Below are 16,000 nucleotides of genomic sequence, written 5' to 3' on the forward strand. Positions count from 1 at the left end.
TATTTCAGGTTCTGAACACTTGTAATATCTACTGTCAATAAAAAAGCAATGTTTTGCTTCCAAGTACATAAACGCAGGAACTTTTATTTAGCTCAGTTCGACCACGTATACGAGCAGTTGTAAGCAAATTCCACTTCTTTTCCAAGTGCAGTTTTTTATTGCATAGAGCAGTAACGCATATTTGAGCAAAGATACGCTTCAAAACTATCGTACGTTTGGAGTATGGGTGAAATCTAAGAGGGTGAGTGCAACCCCCACCTGCCCTCCAAAAAAAAACAAAAATCGTTATAATGTGTTTCTTTGTTTTTTGGGCCCTCAGCAGGACTGAATGGTTTAACCGTTAAGAACCATATAAGTCTGTTTCATAGTTGTCACAACATAACATCACACAAAAAAATGAATGCTGGCACATGGTGCCAAATAAATAGGAATGCAACATCAGCACTGCAGACTTGGGTGTGCCTTTCAACAAAATTTTTTTTTTGAAGTTCTTGAAAAGTTCTACCATCACGTGGGCCTGCACACATGGCAGTGACAGTGAAGTGTAGAATGGCAGCTACAGCTCTTCCTTCGCCTTTTCTCCGCAAATTTCTGAAAAGAAAAAAAAAAAGAGAGTCAGGCGCTACAAAGCACAACTTCAGTCTTTTAAGGGGCCCTGCAGCACTTTCTTAACGTGGTAAGAAACTGCTGCCGATCGGTAGTTGAGACTCCTGTGAACATTTGAGCCAAATATTATAGCACTGAATGAGGCAAGGAATTGAAAATTATGTTTCAAAGACAGCAAGAAATCACTCACTCATTTCTTGGCAAGTTTCGTGACTTGCCCAACAATGTCATGGTCAAGTGGACATGGCCAATGGCCGATTCAAGCATTTACGTGCTACGTGAGCACTGCAGCGGCCATGCACCCGCGCAGCACTCTCCAGTGCTAGAACTACTCCTTGTACACTGGCATGTTCATGAAAGTGAGCAAACATGTTCAAAAAAAAAGAAAAAGTGCTCAAGGGTCATGACATGTGCTGACACAGCTTCTTGCCCCTTCGCCATTCCACCATGCTGGGGTGAACGGAGAGAGGAAAGTGCTTTACACTTGTGACAAATCGCTACAACTGCACCTACACTTTACACATTCGAAAAACTTTTGTGGCAATCAATTCACGAGGCAATAAAATCTGACAGTGAGGTCATTCAATGACTACTTGGAAAAGTTTTGCAAGGCCCCTTTGATAATAAACTAATGAGGAACATGGAGGTTAAGCCTTGTGTTGTACCTATCACAGTTAAACCTGAATATAACAAGTTACTTCACTCAAACAAATGCCATTAACTGATTACAGTGAGCTAGTTACAATTAAACTAACTGATTTGATACATTCGACCACTGGCACTAGCATAGAATTTATTGCCTTGGTCTACCTTTGTAGCTGCAGTGAAACACGGTTATGTTAATCTCCGATAAACATGCTTCGTTATGTTAGGGAGAGACATGGTGTTTCTATGGTCATGAAATTATAAGCGAATAATTTGTATATTGAAAATATTGATAGTTAAGTTCATTATACTGAGGTCTGACAGTATTAGATGGCATGATTTGCAATTAATTGGCAGCAAGATGTCGATTTTTTCAGCTTGAGACGGCAACATGCATCTTAGGCTCCACACTATTTTGCATGTCTTGGTCTCTGTTTTTTAGAGCGCTGGCCTGGAAAAGTCACCAAGCCAAGTTTTTTTGCTCACTAAGAACGTAATCTCATCTTCTGGTATATGCCATTTTACGAACACGCTCTAGCGCCGCCATCTTGGACTGATAACGCTGCAGTTTTGTATCCGTATCAATAAACAAACAGTGCTGCGGTGACCTCGCATGCACGAAAACGCTTGGGCCGGTACATTCAACGTTTCATGACCATGATCGTTTCATTTACGACATAGAAAGTCGGCAAAACAATCGCTTATCAGCCCAATATGGCGGCGCCCATGAAAATAAAATCGTGTATACAGCACTTAATCCACAATAAAGCAGCTTGACATCCCAAAAATTGAAGTACACAACAACCCAAACATTAATATTCTTGTCCATTCCTTCAAACGTTTCAAACTGATTTTAATTAGTGGGTGATTTCTCATGTATGCGTACCACCAAAAGGCAACATGGTATTGGAAAAAACTTGGAGGATGCTGGGCTTCACCTTCAAGAGTAGGACAAGATAGCGTAATTAGGCCCCGTTTGCATCGCCTTCTCATTGTTGACCAGGCTTCGCTCCTCGGTGGGCTTGTCAACCACGCCATTAAAAAAGGAACGTCTGTATATGTGACTTTGAACATTTTAAGCCATCCTAGAATGCCTACTGCAAGTACAGTTACGAAGTCTCCACTACACCGTAATTCATCCTTCAGCAAATTTGTGAAGTACCTAGTAGATGTCCGTAAGGCAATACGTGCACCTATACTCCATCTCACCACTACAAAGGCTACAGGGTGTAAGCAAGCCACACGCTTGAGCAGCAAAACATAGTTCCAGATATAATTACCTGACAATTCACCAGGCTAAGACATGTGCGCTTGTTTAGCATGTGCTGTATCGTATCGAGACGTGGTATATTTATTCTTCATTGCATTTACGTCAGATTTTTTAAATTGTTGTATCAGTAACCACCGGTAACTGTGGTTACGAATCAACGTGGTGGCGCCATGCAGGCGCGACCGTCCGCTTCGATCCGAGCTTGCGCTTGTTACTTGCCCACAGCGCTGACAGCAACAAATAAATGGTGAAATGAGCCATCGCTTTGTACCACCTCATTATGAGGACAAAGCATCAAGTACGTTTTGTATTTTGGCGAGATCAGCTGTTTGTTTAGCCACGCCTGCTAAGCCTAAAGCGCCGAGAATTTGATAAGGGTTCATGAAAATAGCGCAATATAGACACGAATACATTGCTGCCGAAGTGTCAGGATATAAATCTAAAGCAACTATAAGCGTCAGTTTGGAACTTATGGGCCACACAGCACACGATGACAACGTGATAAATATGAAGCGGAGGACACCAGTGTCACGGGCGCAGCCATGTACTGTTATTTTTTTTTCCGCCGCTGCCCTCTGCTTGCTTTACTCTCCCAACGCGTGCTCGCAGATGACAGGGGGACATTGAGCAGACGACGCGACGCGGATGAATATATGTGGAGGTGCTAATCGCCCTTCCTATTGGCTAAGGGGCCCTGTAGCCTTCATGGTGCTGAAGGGAACTTCTGAGATGGAGATAGGCAGCTGCACAGTTTGTTAATACTGTTGCTGATATAATTATTAATGATGCCTGAGCCCAATGTAATGGTTGGGCCTTTAGACCACCCATTCGGTGCGAAATTAACATGGTGTGATGCCAGGTGCAGTTCTACACTTCAGCCACGCAAGATTACATGTGTCAACGTGACTTCTCAGACTATATAACGCGTGTATAGGGTTTTTTCCCGAAACAGTTTCCAGCACTGACTTTGTGGGCTGACTCTGTGGAAGAACACCTGCTTGCCACACAGAAGGCCTGGGTTTGATTCCGGCTTGGACCCATGATTTTTATAATTTGCATCCATCGCTATTTTTGACTCACGGACATTGTTGATTCTTCGCTCACAACCAACGGCGCGCCGACACCTACACCAGAATTTCCGTGAAATGAGCTCTTTAAAAGAGCACTGACACAAAATTTCGAAGGCAAGATAACCCGTGCGATGGATTGTGTGGACACACACGTATAATCTACGAAATATCAACGGATAATATAGCCTAGAAACATATTTAAAATCATGTTTAAAGTTCGCGTCACGTCACTCCACGCGAAACGCGCCTTTGGTGTCCTTGTAAACAACCAACCACCACCTGCGTCACGAGTTTGTGTTGGCTGCCGCGATTGTTGTGGGCGCTCTCTCCAACTGTCTCCTAGCAGACCTTTTCAACGGAAGAGGAGACTTGCATGGGAGTACAAGACTAATGTCCTCACCTCGGCAGTGATTCTTGGGGGGGTCACGCATATTTAAAACGCCTCAGACGGCATTGTAGCAGCACTCAGGAAGCCTTCATTGAAAAGAGTTGTCAATGCGGTGCTCATGTGCACGCGGTTTTCTGTGCTCATGTAGCCAGCTATGTTTACATAGCCACCGCTCTGGTCCTGCCTCCCTCGTCGCTCTTTGAAACCGAAACTGCGACTGGGCGCTATAAAACTGTCTCCAAATAATTAACGGTCGCGCGCTTGAGCAAACGAGCTTTCCAACCGTGATAAGTGGGTCGTTAACTACTTATCGCAACAGAAAAATCGAATCTTCTTTGTTTTTGCACGACTTCACAAACAATTTTAGATGCAGCAGAATTTCAACTGCTCCGGAAACAATAGTGACATTCTCCAGGCGCCCGACTGAGTAGAACACGAAAGAAAACCACTGCTACCCTTGACACAGGTGCTTTATACACTACTGAATGGCTATTGTTTGAAAATATAATGGAAGGGTAAAGAAAAAAGATTTGCAATTTGGAATGTTGCCACCTGACAATGTGCTCTCGACAGCTACCAACGTAGAGAAAATTACGGCTGTCTTCATAAGGACACAGCTGTTCAATCACTTTGCAGAGAAACTTGGAATTGACTGTTCCTCCAATCATGAATACCTGAATTATATTTGAGGATGTGAAACAGGCGGTAGTGTAGTGTACTGAAAAAAAATATATACAGAGGATGCCTCGAACTTTCCAAGAATGTGAAGGCAAAAGCTAAGTTGGGCCCGTAGCAATGTGAAATGTGCAATGGAGTTCTCAAAATTCGACAGCAGCGCAATAACGCACAGCTTAACGAGCAGAAGCAGGGAAATTGGGCCCAGCACCGACTAGAAGTTAACGAGCACAACTCTCGCGTCTCCCTCCTGTTTAGAGCTTGCATGCTCAGCAGGGCTATTGCAGCAGGACCGGTGTGGAGCATGCATGTCACCGTTCTTCACGTCCCTACTGCGCTGCTGCTCTCGCAAACAGTGCAGTGATGAAGCGAACAAAGTAGATGCCCAGCTGGCACGCTCATGTGCCCTTTTTCATGTTTTTACTTGCGCTATGCCACAAGGACAAAGTGAACGAAGTACACATGTAGCTGGCGCTTACCTTTTTTGAACCATATTTTCTGAACCACACTTTCAAAACAAACATTTAAGGCTTTCGCTCTGAGGACTATAGCGAGGTCCTGCACTTGTGCGCACCCGAGAAAGCAGGAAATCAGGTAAGGTGTTTTCACTCAGCTTTTGGTAAGAAACTAGAACCAAACACGAACATCCATCCACTCTTGGAACAGCTTCCCAAGCTAAGAGAGGTTTGCTGTGTCAGACAAGGGAAACGCGACAGAAAAGAGTATATTACTACTGTAAGAACAGTGCAACAGACAAGGACTAGTGAAGAACACACACACAGCGCTGTGTGTGTGTTCTTTGCTAGTCCTTGTCTGTTGCGCTGTCCTTACATTTAATATGTCCTACCAACATGCTCAAGTTTTCACCCATCATAGGAAAAGAGCAAGGTGGATACTGCGGTGTAGCTAAGCAAGCTATATGTCATTACAGCATTGAAACATTAAATGACTTCTAATTTTGTAACTTCAAAACTTTCTTTCAAAATGCTCTTTTTCATTACAAAAAACGCTGGTTCATCATACAAAAATTGGCGAAGCTTGCACTAAGCCGCACAAGGCTTGAAACAGCGAAGCTGGACGATTCTGAAGACTAATCTAGTTGCTTCTAGATTCTTTCTGTGCCTTAGCAAGGTGATGCAGGTTGTTTCTAGATTGCTTCCAGGTCGTTGCTAGGCTTTAACTAGGTTGTTTCTGCTTGATTCTCAGCGCAGAGAGGTTCGACTTAAACCACAGACAGTGTTAGATACGCACTGCACACCATTTCAGCATCCAGCTTTTCAGCGGATAAGTGCGGCATTCCCTCAGAGGCATGGAAGTGCGAGTCATCCTGTGAGCGACGCCTTCGCGCAGGAGCCGAGGTGGTTCATGTTTTACGTTCACCGACCCGGGGACGATGGCCTCGCCATGACGCAACATGATGCAAGGAGGCATTGCATCTCCAGGCGCGTGCTTTCATAATAGATCAACTCTGCAGGGAGTGCAGTCCTCCGGCAACACGGCTCTGGGTCTCCCATTGGGCCGAAAGTGACGCCACCTGTTTGGGACTGCCGATTGGACGAACATGACATTACTCGCCCAATTTCTTGATTGGCTGGAAGTGACCGTGTTGTAAAGCTTTAAAAGCACAACCATCGAAAGACGGGTCATCTTTTCCTGGCCATGGTCCGCAGCGTATGATATGCTGCCAGCCGAAACTATGCGTATCTGCAGTCTTTTCACCATATTCTCTTAATGCACCTATTGTAAGTAAAACCATGCTCTTCATCGTACGTCCGCATCATTCTCGGCCAACTCCCGCATCTCAGCGGCGAGATGCAATAATTGGTGGCCGCGGTAAGGATGGACCCTCGATCCAAGAAGTTCTCAGCGACAGGGAACAGACTCCGGGAGGACCGAGCGTCTGAGTACGGCGAGTGAGGAAGCCTTCAACCCACAGAGCCCTGAGCAAATGGGAAGAGAGACAGAGTGGAGTCTTCAACCCAGAAAGTTCTGAGCAACTGGGAGCAGGGGACGGATGAACCAGATGACATGGTGTTGCATCCATGGGTGAGTGCTTTCGTTTTGATTCACTAGACTTCAATACTCGTGTGTTAATTTTGATTGTTCTGGGAATCGGGTAATTTGTCGCAATTGAGTGTTTGCACAAATTTAAGTAAACAGTTCAAACCACCAGTCAGTGCAGCTGAACGGATCTGAGAAGGTTGACGAGGTCAGACCTGCTGTTGTTGTGCGATGAGCTGGGAGTTGATGTGGACAAGAATATGAAAAAACCAGCTATCCAAAAGGCAATTAAGGAAAGTGGAAATGAGGAGGAGAGTATCCGGATTGCGTGGGAGGTGTTGCAAGGTGCACAAAAGTGAGAGCTAAAGCGTGAAGAACGCCAGAGAGAACATGAGCGAGAACAGCAAAAGGTTGAACTAGAGCGGGAAGAACGCCTGAACACGAAAAAGAAATGGCTGAGATACAGGTTGAAATCCTAAAGTCGCGTGCAGCGGCGGGTATCGAAGGGGACAACTTTGTGAGACCAAGTGAGGTCAAGCCATGTCGGATGGACCAGTGGATTAAACCATACAAGATCGGAGAGGACATTGCGTTATTCTTGGTTCATTTGAGCGAACTTGCGAGAGGTGCAAATTTTCTCCGAGCACTTCGTCGCAACGCTTAGTGACGTTGTTACCTTGTGAGGCAGCGAATGTAGTTGCAAGTGTGAGTGGTGTGGAGGACTACGGGAAAGTAAAGGCAACGCTTTTGAAAAGGTACCGAATTTCCCCAGAAGCATTTAGGCAGCGTTTCAGAGTAGCGAGCAAAAAGAGTAATGAGGACTACCGTATTTACTCGCGTAATGATCGCACTCGCGTAATGATCGCACCCCTAAATTTTGTCGCCTAAATTCGATTTTTCTTTTTCCCCGCGTAATGATCGCACCCCGAACTTGCCGCATCGATATGTCGTGTGCCAAGTCTAGCCGATGATCATCGCGTTTATCATCTGTCGAATGTTGCGTTAATAACTCTTCCAAACTCGCCAAGTGAACTGCACGCACCAAACATATTCGTAATTTTTGCCCACCGTTGGCGGAAACGTGCCATTTAGGATTGCAGTAAAGACAAATGCCGCAGTTATCACTGAATGCCCGCCATGTGTTTTATGTCTGTGGCAGCTGAACGCGCCCATCTTTGTTTCTGTGATCTGAAGCAGGCATCGCTACGGCTAATGCCGTAAATTTACTGATTTAAATGAAAGCATTCCTTATTTAGACAGAAGAGACTGTTCTGACGCGCGTGACGTACTCACAACCACCGTGACTGACGAAAAGAAGAAAAAAAAATGCGGTCGCTTCGCTCTGTGGGCCGCCATGTTTGTTTTGCTATCCCGCACTGTTACAGCGGCGGCCGCCTGTTGGTCGACCTGTTGTCATCCCGCAGCAACAAACTGCCGACGCATTCCCATAATTCCTGAAAAAGCCGTGTCGCCGCCATCCCAGCCGCCCGTCACGGTGTCACCTGACACCATGTTTTTTTGGCTGTGCTTTGTGATCGTCTGTTGAAGCGCCGTTTCACCATGGGGCGGTATGCGAGCTTTACTGCCGCGTTCAAGCTGAAGGCGCTTGATTACGTGCTAGAGCACGGAAACCGCGCTGCCGGCAGACATTTCGGCGTCGACGAAATCCGGATCCGATATTGGAAAAAACAGCGCGAGAAGCTCATGGCTACGAACAGCATGCGCCGAGCTTTCCGCGGACCCAAACGGGCAAGTTCCCTGACATCGAAAAGGCAGTCCTCGAATACGTGAGGGACATGCGCAAAGACGGTTGTGCCGTGTCGTTAGACATGGTACGGACGCAGGCGCGCACAGTTTCCCGGAGGCTGGGAATAGCCACGAAGGACTTCCGCGCCAGTTCCGGCTGGACGACACGCTTCATGCGACGGAATGGACTGTCGCTGAGGCGGCGGACGTCGTTGTGCCAGCGACTTCCATCCGCGTACGAAGACAAAGTGATCGATTTTCACAGGTTCGTCACGAGGATACGCCAGAAGAACGGTTTCCTGCTGTCACAGATAGGCAATGCCGACCAAACGCCGTTGACGTTTGACATGCCTTGAAGCACTACTGTGAACGAGAAAGGTGCTCGAAGTGTGCTCGTGAAAACGTGTGGTGCGGAGAAGCAGCGGTGCACCGTGATGCTCGCAGTGACGGCAGACGGGCGGAAGCTGCCGCCGTATGTGATTCTGAAGCGGAAAACAATTCCGAAGGGAAACTTTCCCCGTGGCATCCACATCCGCGCTCAAGCAAAAGGGTGGATGACGGCAGACCTCATGGTCGATTGGATCAAGACGGTTTGGGGGCGAAGAGCAGGAGCGCTTCTGCTTCCTTCACTTCTTGTGCTGGACAGCTTTCGGGGCCATCTCGTTGACAGTGTCCGTACCGAGCTGAAGGAGCGGCGCACGGAAATCGCAGTGATCCCTGGGGGTCTAACTTCGCTGCTACAGCCTCTGGACGTGTCACTGAACAAACCGTTCAAGGACAACGTCCGGAGGCTGTACGCAGAGTGGATGGCGGCGGGCGACCACGATTTCACTCCAAGTGGCAAAATCAGGAGACCCTCCGTGGAAGTCCTCTGCTCATGGATTCTCGAAGCATGGAGTACCATTTCCGACGAGGTGGTCGTCAAGAGCTTTAAGAAGACTGGCATCTCCAACGCGCTCGACGGGACAGAAGATGACCGTCTGTGGGACAGTGAAGACACTGCCGATTCCGACAGGGAATCGTGCGGCGACGACACTGACGCCAGTGACGCTTCAGACTCAGAATGAACGTTAGGGGGTCAGAGAGTTCAAAAATAAAAGGGCAGTGTTCCATGCATGTAGCTCCTGCGTAATGCGTGCATTTTATTACAAAGGTAAGCCTTACTCTACTTTTATTTTTGGTTATGTTCATGATAGCTATCGTAAGAATTCAGATTAGCGACTTCTTTGCGTTTTCGGTGCTCAGAATATGTTTCACGGAAAATTTACCCCGCGTAATGATCGCACCCCGAAGTTGGCGTAAATTTTTTTGAAAAAAAAAAGTGCGATCATTATGCGAGTATATACGGTACTCTGAGTTCGCGTACAGTTTGAAAACAAACCTCGTGGAGTGGCTTAAAGGAGCCAAAGTATATCAAACAAGAGACAAAATTGTGGAGTGTATAGTCTCGAACAATTCTACCGCAGTATTCCACAGGCAGTGAGGCTTTGGGTTCAAGACCAAGATCGCGTACGATAGACAAGGCGGCGCTGCTAGCGGATGAGTATGTGATGCGGCGAAAGCTCACTACTGAAGACGACCGTTCGCAAGGAAGAGATAATCAGGGCGGTTTTATCTATACCAAAAAGCAGAAACAGGAAAACGCTATTCAGAGGGCCGAATCTGCGGAAAAGACACAGGAAGGGAACCAAGATAACGGAGTTAGCAACACTTCCGAAGAAAAACGAAAGAAGGTTGACGCTAAAGAATTTGAGAAAAGACAGCTGTATCGATGTTATGATTGCCAGGGTCTAGGTCACTTTGCTGTGGAATGCAAGAAAGAGAAGGCAGTAGTGCTTTCCTATGTGAACGAAAGCGAAGAAAGCTTTAAGCTTCTCCGTCCATACCTACAGGAGTTACATATTAACGGAAAAACCTGCAGTGTATTAGAGACAGCGGAGCAACAATGGACCTAGTTCACCCTTCTTTTGTAACGTGGAGGACTATACAGGGAAGGTAATCAGGATTAAATCAGTGCTAGAAGAACGCAGCATTCACTTACCAGTAGCAAGAGTGATAATATCCGATCCTTTCAGAGACCTGGAGACAGAGGCAGGTGTGTTGAAGGCGCTGTCAATGAACTACCGGTATCTCTTTTCAAACCATTCGGAACATTTGTTACGGGAGCACGGTCGAGGGTTCGAAGAGGAAACAGTGCAAACATTAATGCACTCGCCAGCCCGCCAAATCGCTGCCCAGCTAGCGGACGAACCAAGCACAGGAGGGGCCATATGTAAGGAAGCGCATTCCTAACTGGAACATAATGCCGCGGCAGAAAAAGCAAAGAGCGTGATAGCCAGGAGGCACGTAAGGTGATCCCCGCTGAAAGTCCCTGAGCGCCAAGCAAAAGAGAGACTGAACGCTTACAACTTCAAACTACGAAGCAAACGAAAGTCATTCTATGCGGAACGTAAGCATTCGCAAAGAAGGGATGGAATTCATTCGCATAGCTGTACTTTGCGTGTGTGTGGTTCCAGTATTTTTCATTATTCATTCAGTCTCTTTAACTTTTCTTTGCAACAACAATGGCATGCGGACCTTGATGACGTTTCACGAGAAATGGAAGGCTGTTTTGAATGGTGGTTCGAATTTTTGTGAAAAAACTGAGAATAAAGACAATGTTGATTTTGAAAATGTACTAGCCTGGCGAATCAAAGGTCGAGGGCCTGCGCTTGCGCATGGAGCAGCGCTATGTTGTTTTGTTTGTATGACATACTTTGTCCAGGACATGGGTCAAGGAAGTCATCGCACAACGGTCGCCGCCAGTGGGCTACAAGCTTCATCTCCGTTCTTCATGGCCAGTGAATTGTGTTCACCGGCCATTCCGAACTTCCGGGGCGAGGAGGAGCTGTTAGATACGAACTGCGCACCATTTCAGCATCCAGCTTTTCAGTGGATAAGTGCGGCATTCCCTCAGAGGCATGGGAGTGTGAGTCATCCTGTGAGTGACACCTTCACGCCGGAGCCGAGGTGGTTCATGTGCCATGTTCATCGACCTGGGGATGATGGCCGCGCCATGATGTAACATGATGCAAGGAGGCATTGCATCTCCAGGCGCACGCTTTCGCAATAGATCAACTCCGCAGGGAGTGCAGTCCCCGGCAACACGGCTCTGGGTCTCCTATGGGCCGAAAGTGACGCCACTTGTTTGGGACCTGCTGATTGGACGAACATGACATCACTCGCCCCATTTCTTGATGGGCTGGAAGTGAGGTGTTGTAAAGTTTTATAAGAAGCACAACCATCGAAAGACGAGTCGTCTTCTCCTGGCCGTGGTCCGCAGCGTACGATATGCTGCCGGGCGAAACTATATGCATCTGCAGTCTTTTCACCATATTCTCTTAATGCACCTATTGTAAATAAAAACCAAGTTCTTCATCGTACGTCCGCATCATTCACGGCCAACTCCCGCACCTCAGCGGCGAGATGCAATAACAGTCACAGACACGACACGGATGCCCGAACGGCAGAGACAAAACGCGCGCTGAAATCAAGCATTTGCACCTCTCAGATCTACCGGCACGTCATCGTTGGCGTAGGCCTTCCATCGCTTCGGGGTCTTCTCGCGGCTGCCATTACCTTTCCTGTTCCCTAGTATTCTTTCGCTGTGCGTACTCGGGGTCTTCGGCTCGCCACCGTTGCTTCACAGCCATTTGTTGGGCTAACTCTTGCCTTTTTAATTTTAGTGGACCAGTCGTGAGTAACGGTATTTACCGAATTTCTGTGGCACATAACCGTTTATGATGATGATAGTTTTTTTGGTTCGCCGGACAAGGAACTATTCATTAAACAGCTTCACTGTTAAAAGATGTTGAATGCTCAGCAGGAGAATGAAGCACAAGTGTGGTGTTACAAGTACAACGGTCACTGGACAATTTGTTAGCATTCAATACATGAAATTGCCAAAGGCATTTCTTTACCTTTGTTGTTTTCACAAAGCAACCTGAAGGCTTGGGGCTCCACCCTTATCTTGTGCTTTGAGAAAACTCGCATGTAATCGTCTTCGTACTCCCCAATCATATCTTCACACTGCAAATGAAAAAAACAAAATATAGGCAAGAAGTACACATAGGTGGAGATCCAGACTACTGTTCATAAAACACAGAGATAAGCACCAGCAGTGTGGTACACTTGCACCAGAGAACTTCCACCTGAGGGTAATTTTACCGTCTCATGCAGCGCTCCTTTTTCTACAAACTAATTAACAGCGCAGCATCAGCTAAGCCTCACTAGACACCTCCTGAAATGACGATTTTCTTTTGGCACAAGAAATGCCAGAAAAGTCTCTAGAACCAAAAATAATTGTTCACTACATTTCCAAGAGAACATTTCAAGCAAAAGAAACAAATGTGTAGCGTAACAGCAGACCTAATCAACCAAAGGGGTGGATTGTTGGGCAATTCGGTAAGTATCATAAGGTAGATTTTCACTGATATAAATTATCGCTCTGGTAAACCCTGCAGAAAGTAACGTCACTCAGGGTTTTGCGATACATGCCTCACCTGCTTTATTAGGGAAAACGGTTCTATTTCACGAGCTACTGTAATATTAAACAAAGATAGCACTTTGGTGTCAGCAAACGATGAGCACCCACATTCCTTGCAGTGAAGAGATAGGCTGGAACACTGCTGCCCTTTTAGCGAAGCCTTATGATCCAATATGCTGTTATTAATACAACACCAAATTAGTCCTAGAGAGCACTTTTCACAACAAAGCGGCATGTCATAAACTACCCCTGTGGTGCATTCCACCTCTTTCCCTGGCGCTTGGCTTTGCACATGCCTAAGCGCAGGACATGAAAGCAGAAGTGAGAGCTTGACGGGGGCTCAGTGGGATTGCCTGCTGCCAGCATTCTGTACAGACATGGTGTGTCCTATTGTGTCGAGAAAGATGGAGTAAGGTACGGATGTCATGTTTCAAGCTCATAAGAGGAACGGCAAACATTCAGCATATTTCAAATGACCATGAAAACGTTTTAGTTAAAGATCCTGTTAGGAATTTTGGTTAAAGTGCAGTGCTCAAAGATTTAACGTGACAAATTCGGGCTAAGTAATGCACATAGTTTCATTCCCACCGTCTTCAGTCCTTGTCATATTTGTGTAACTTTTACTCGGAACACTTACACTAGAGCCAAAGTTGGCGTTAGTGGCCAGATTCATAGCAACATGACGTGGTTATCACGAGCAATCGCATAGAGCACTCGTTATACTAAATGTTTTGATGTCGCGTTTCAATCCATGAGTGAGCAGTGTACATCAGAAACTGTAAAGCGCACCACCAAGGAAGCATTCTGCGGCAATAAACTTTTAAGTATAGTTCAGGGGCAGCTGAGATAAGAGCAAATTAGTTGTTCATTTCGAGATTAAGTGGAGCTACAATTTAGGGGAGCCTCTTGAGCAGAAATGTAGCTCCATCAACATTCATCATTCTCGTCCTGCAGTGCACTAAACGAGGTGAGAATGATGAATGACCATGGAGCTACACTCCTGTTAAAGAGGCTACCCTAGATTACATCAACTAGCACATGCAAGCAACATTCTTCTGCCTTCCCCTACATTAAAGCCAAAGAAACACCCTCAGCCCCTATTTTTTGGTCAATAACTGTATCAGTACAAGCCTTGTGTTCTCTTTTCTTGCCTCTCTTCCTTACAACCTAAAGATAGATTTTGGATGGTTTTAGGCACACTGCCTTTCACAGGAAGTCTTCATGCTGTATGCACTGCAGGCACATGGAAACATTGTGCACGTGACATTTACAGGCAGATGAAGTGGCTTCTTCGAAAAAAAAAAAAAGAAAATTTCTGGCATTTGTTAGAATTTCCAGCTGTCTTTACAATGCACACCCAGCGACACAAGTTTAACCGGATATCGGCTTCACAGCAAGTGCAAAATCCCACTCTTTTAATGCATGACACTTTTAAAATAATTAATAACTGCGTAGGTTCCCAAAACTACAGGCTGAAACTTAACTAAAGACTATCTTCCTGGGCTAAGTGACAAAGCTTTTCTTGCTAATCTGCATCCAGTAAACTTTGTTGCTGGTTGCACATCAGTGCAAATTTCAGCAGACACCAATGGTCAGCCCATGATCTACATGCCATCTATACGCATGTCATAAACCTTCAAAGAGGGCTCTCAGAGTTCGCACATGTATGCCTTGGGAGTGTGAGCGGTAGAAGTTGTCTACATCAAAATTAAAATCGAAAGGGATCCTTACGAGCTGCCGAATTTTTCCATTAGCAGTGGGGTCAGGGACAACTTGGTAAGTGCTCAGCTTGTCAACGTCCTTGCTGAGATTCACGAGGATGAGCTCTCCGTTTCCTTGTGTGTCGCCTGTGCGTAATTGTCCATCTGGCTGCACACTTCGTCGAGGACATCGTGCATGTGCGCCTCCGAGCCAGCGTAAGGAATCTGGAATTGAAAAAAGTTAACTAAAGTCAGTGGTTTTACGAGCCAAAAAACCACACATTTAGGACGCATACAGTGGCGAGAGCCTCCGAATTCATTTTGACCACCGGGGGTCATTCAACATGCGCCTAAACTGAAGTGCATGAGTGTTGTTTCCTTTTGCCTGAAACAAGCCACCATGGCCAAGAGTTTAACGTGCACCATACCACTTTGTAAACCATGGCTTAGTATAACTAGCACCATACAGCTCAATAAACATAGTTTAGCAAGTCGCACTATACAGCTTAGTAACACGTTAGCAACTTACAAATAGTAATACTCGCACTATACCGCATAGCAGCATAATGCCCTAAGCAACTACAATATGCCAGAAGCTAAAATTAGTATACCTGCAAGCGAAGAATCAAGAATCCGAAATAAGCAATAGTGTAAGGTGACGGCAGCATTTGCAAGATATACTGGCAAGGCAATTGGTGCTATGCTTTACACCTCATGCCTTGTCGCCTCATGCTTGCCACTCCACCGCATGGCACTGAATGCTACCTTATCATACCCTGCTGTACTTCGAATTTGGTCATATCATGATACGCCAAAATAATAGCATTTTCAAAAATAAGCAAACAGCTTTCGTTATGGCTAAAGCAGCACTGAAAACATTTATATGCTCACTAGTTTATTCTTTCTGTTGCGACTGGGTTTCACTGGCTAACTGTTACACATGTTACTGCTTCACAAGAGCCTCGTCTGGTTGTACTGAAACTGTCAGAACCTTCTCGAATGTTAGTGAATGTTCCAATCAAATTTCTTCTAGAATGCTGACATGTTAGATACCCAGATCACATTTTTCAGTGACCAATGACTGTACTGCACATGTCATTTGCTTTGCTGGGCGCAGAAACTCACCAAACAAAGAGTTCAACCTGCATCATGCCTTGGCTGCTGATGTCTTCACCGTCACAGCAACGTGGAAGTATTGATAAATGTATTATCTGTGATGCGGAATACACATGTACTATTTGATTTGATAGAGAGCTAAGCTGCAAATAAAAGAGAATGTAGGGGCACGAAGCACGAGCATCAGCTACGTGCGCTGGCTCGCTCAGTTGCTTTCATTCCTTCGATGCAGACGGACGTCTGAGAAACACGGGTGCA

The 16,000-nt window shown here is 46.0% G+C and overlaps 1 protein-coding gene across 1 annotated transcript; it reads right to left on the reverse strand.

Moving 5' to 3' along the window:
• Window positions 1-470: 470 nt before the first annotated feature.
• LOC119376597 (uncharacterized) lies at window positions 471-14,851 on the reverse strand (the record flags this gene model as incomplete). The annotated part of the gene is made up of 3 exons (XM_037646379.2): window positions 471-591; window positions 12,361-12,469; window positions 14,658-14,851. Coding segments are annotated over 3 exons (338 nt in total), but the record flags the coding sequence as incomplete, so codon positions are not given.
• Window positions 14,852-16,000: the final 1,149 nt, after the last annotated feature.

This window comes from Rhipicephalus sanguineus, unplaced genomic scaffold, assembly GCF_013339695.2.
Source record: "Rhipicephalus sanguineus isolate Rsan-2018 unplaced genomic scaffold, BIME_Rsan_1.4 Seq1637, whole genome shotgun sequence".
In the NCBI taxonomy this organism is placed as follows: Eukaryota; Metazoa; Arthropoda; class Arachnida; order Ixodida; family Ixodidae; genus Rhipicephalus; species Rhipicephalus sanguineus.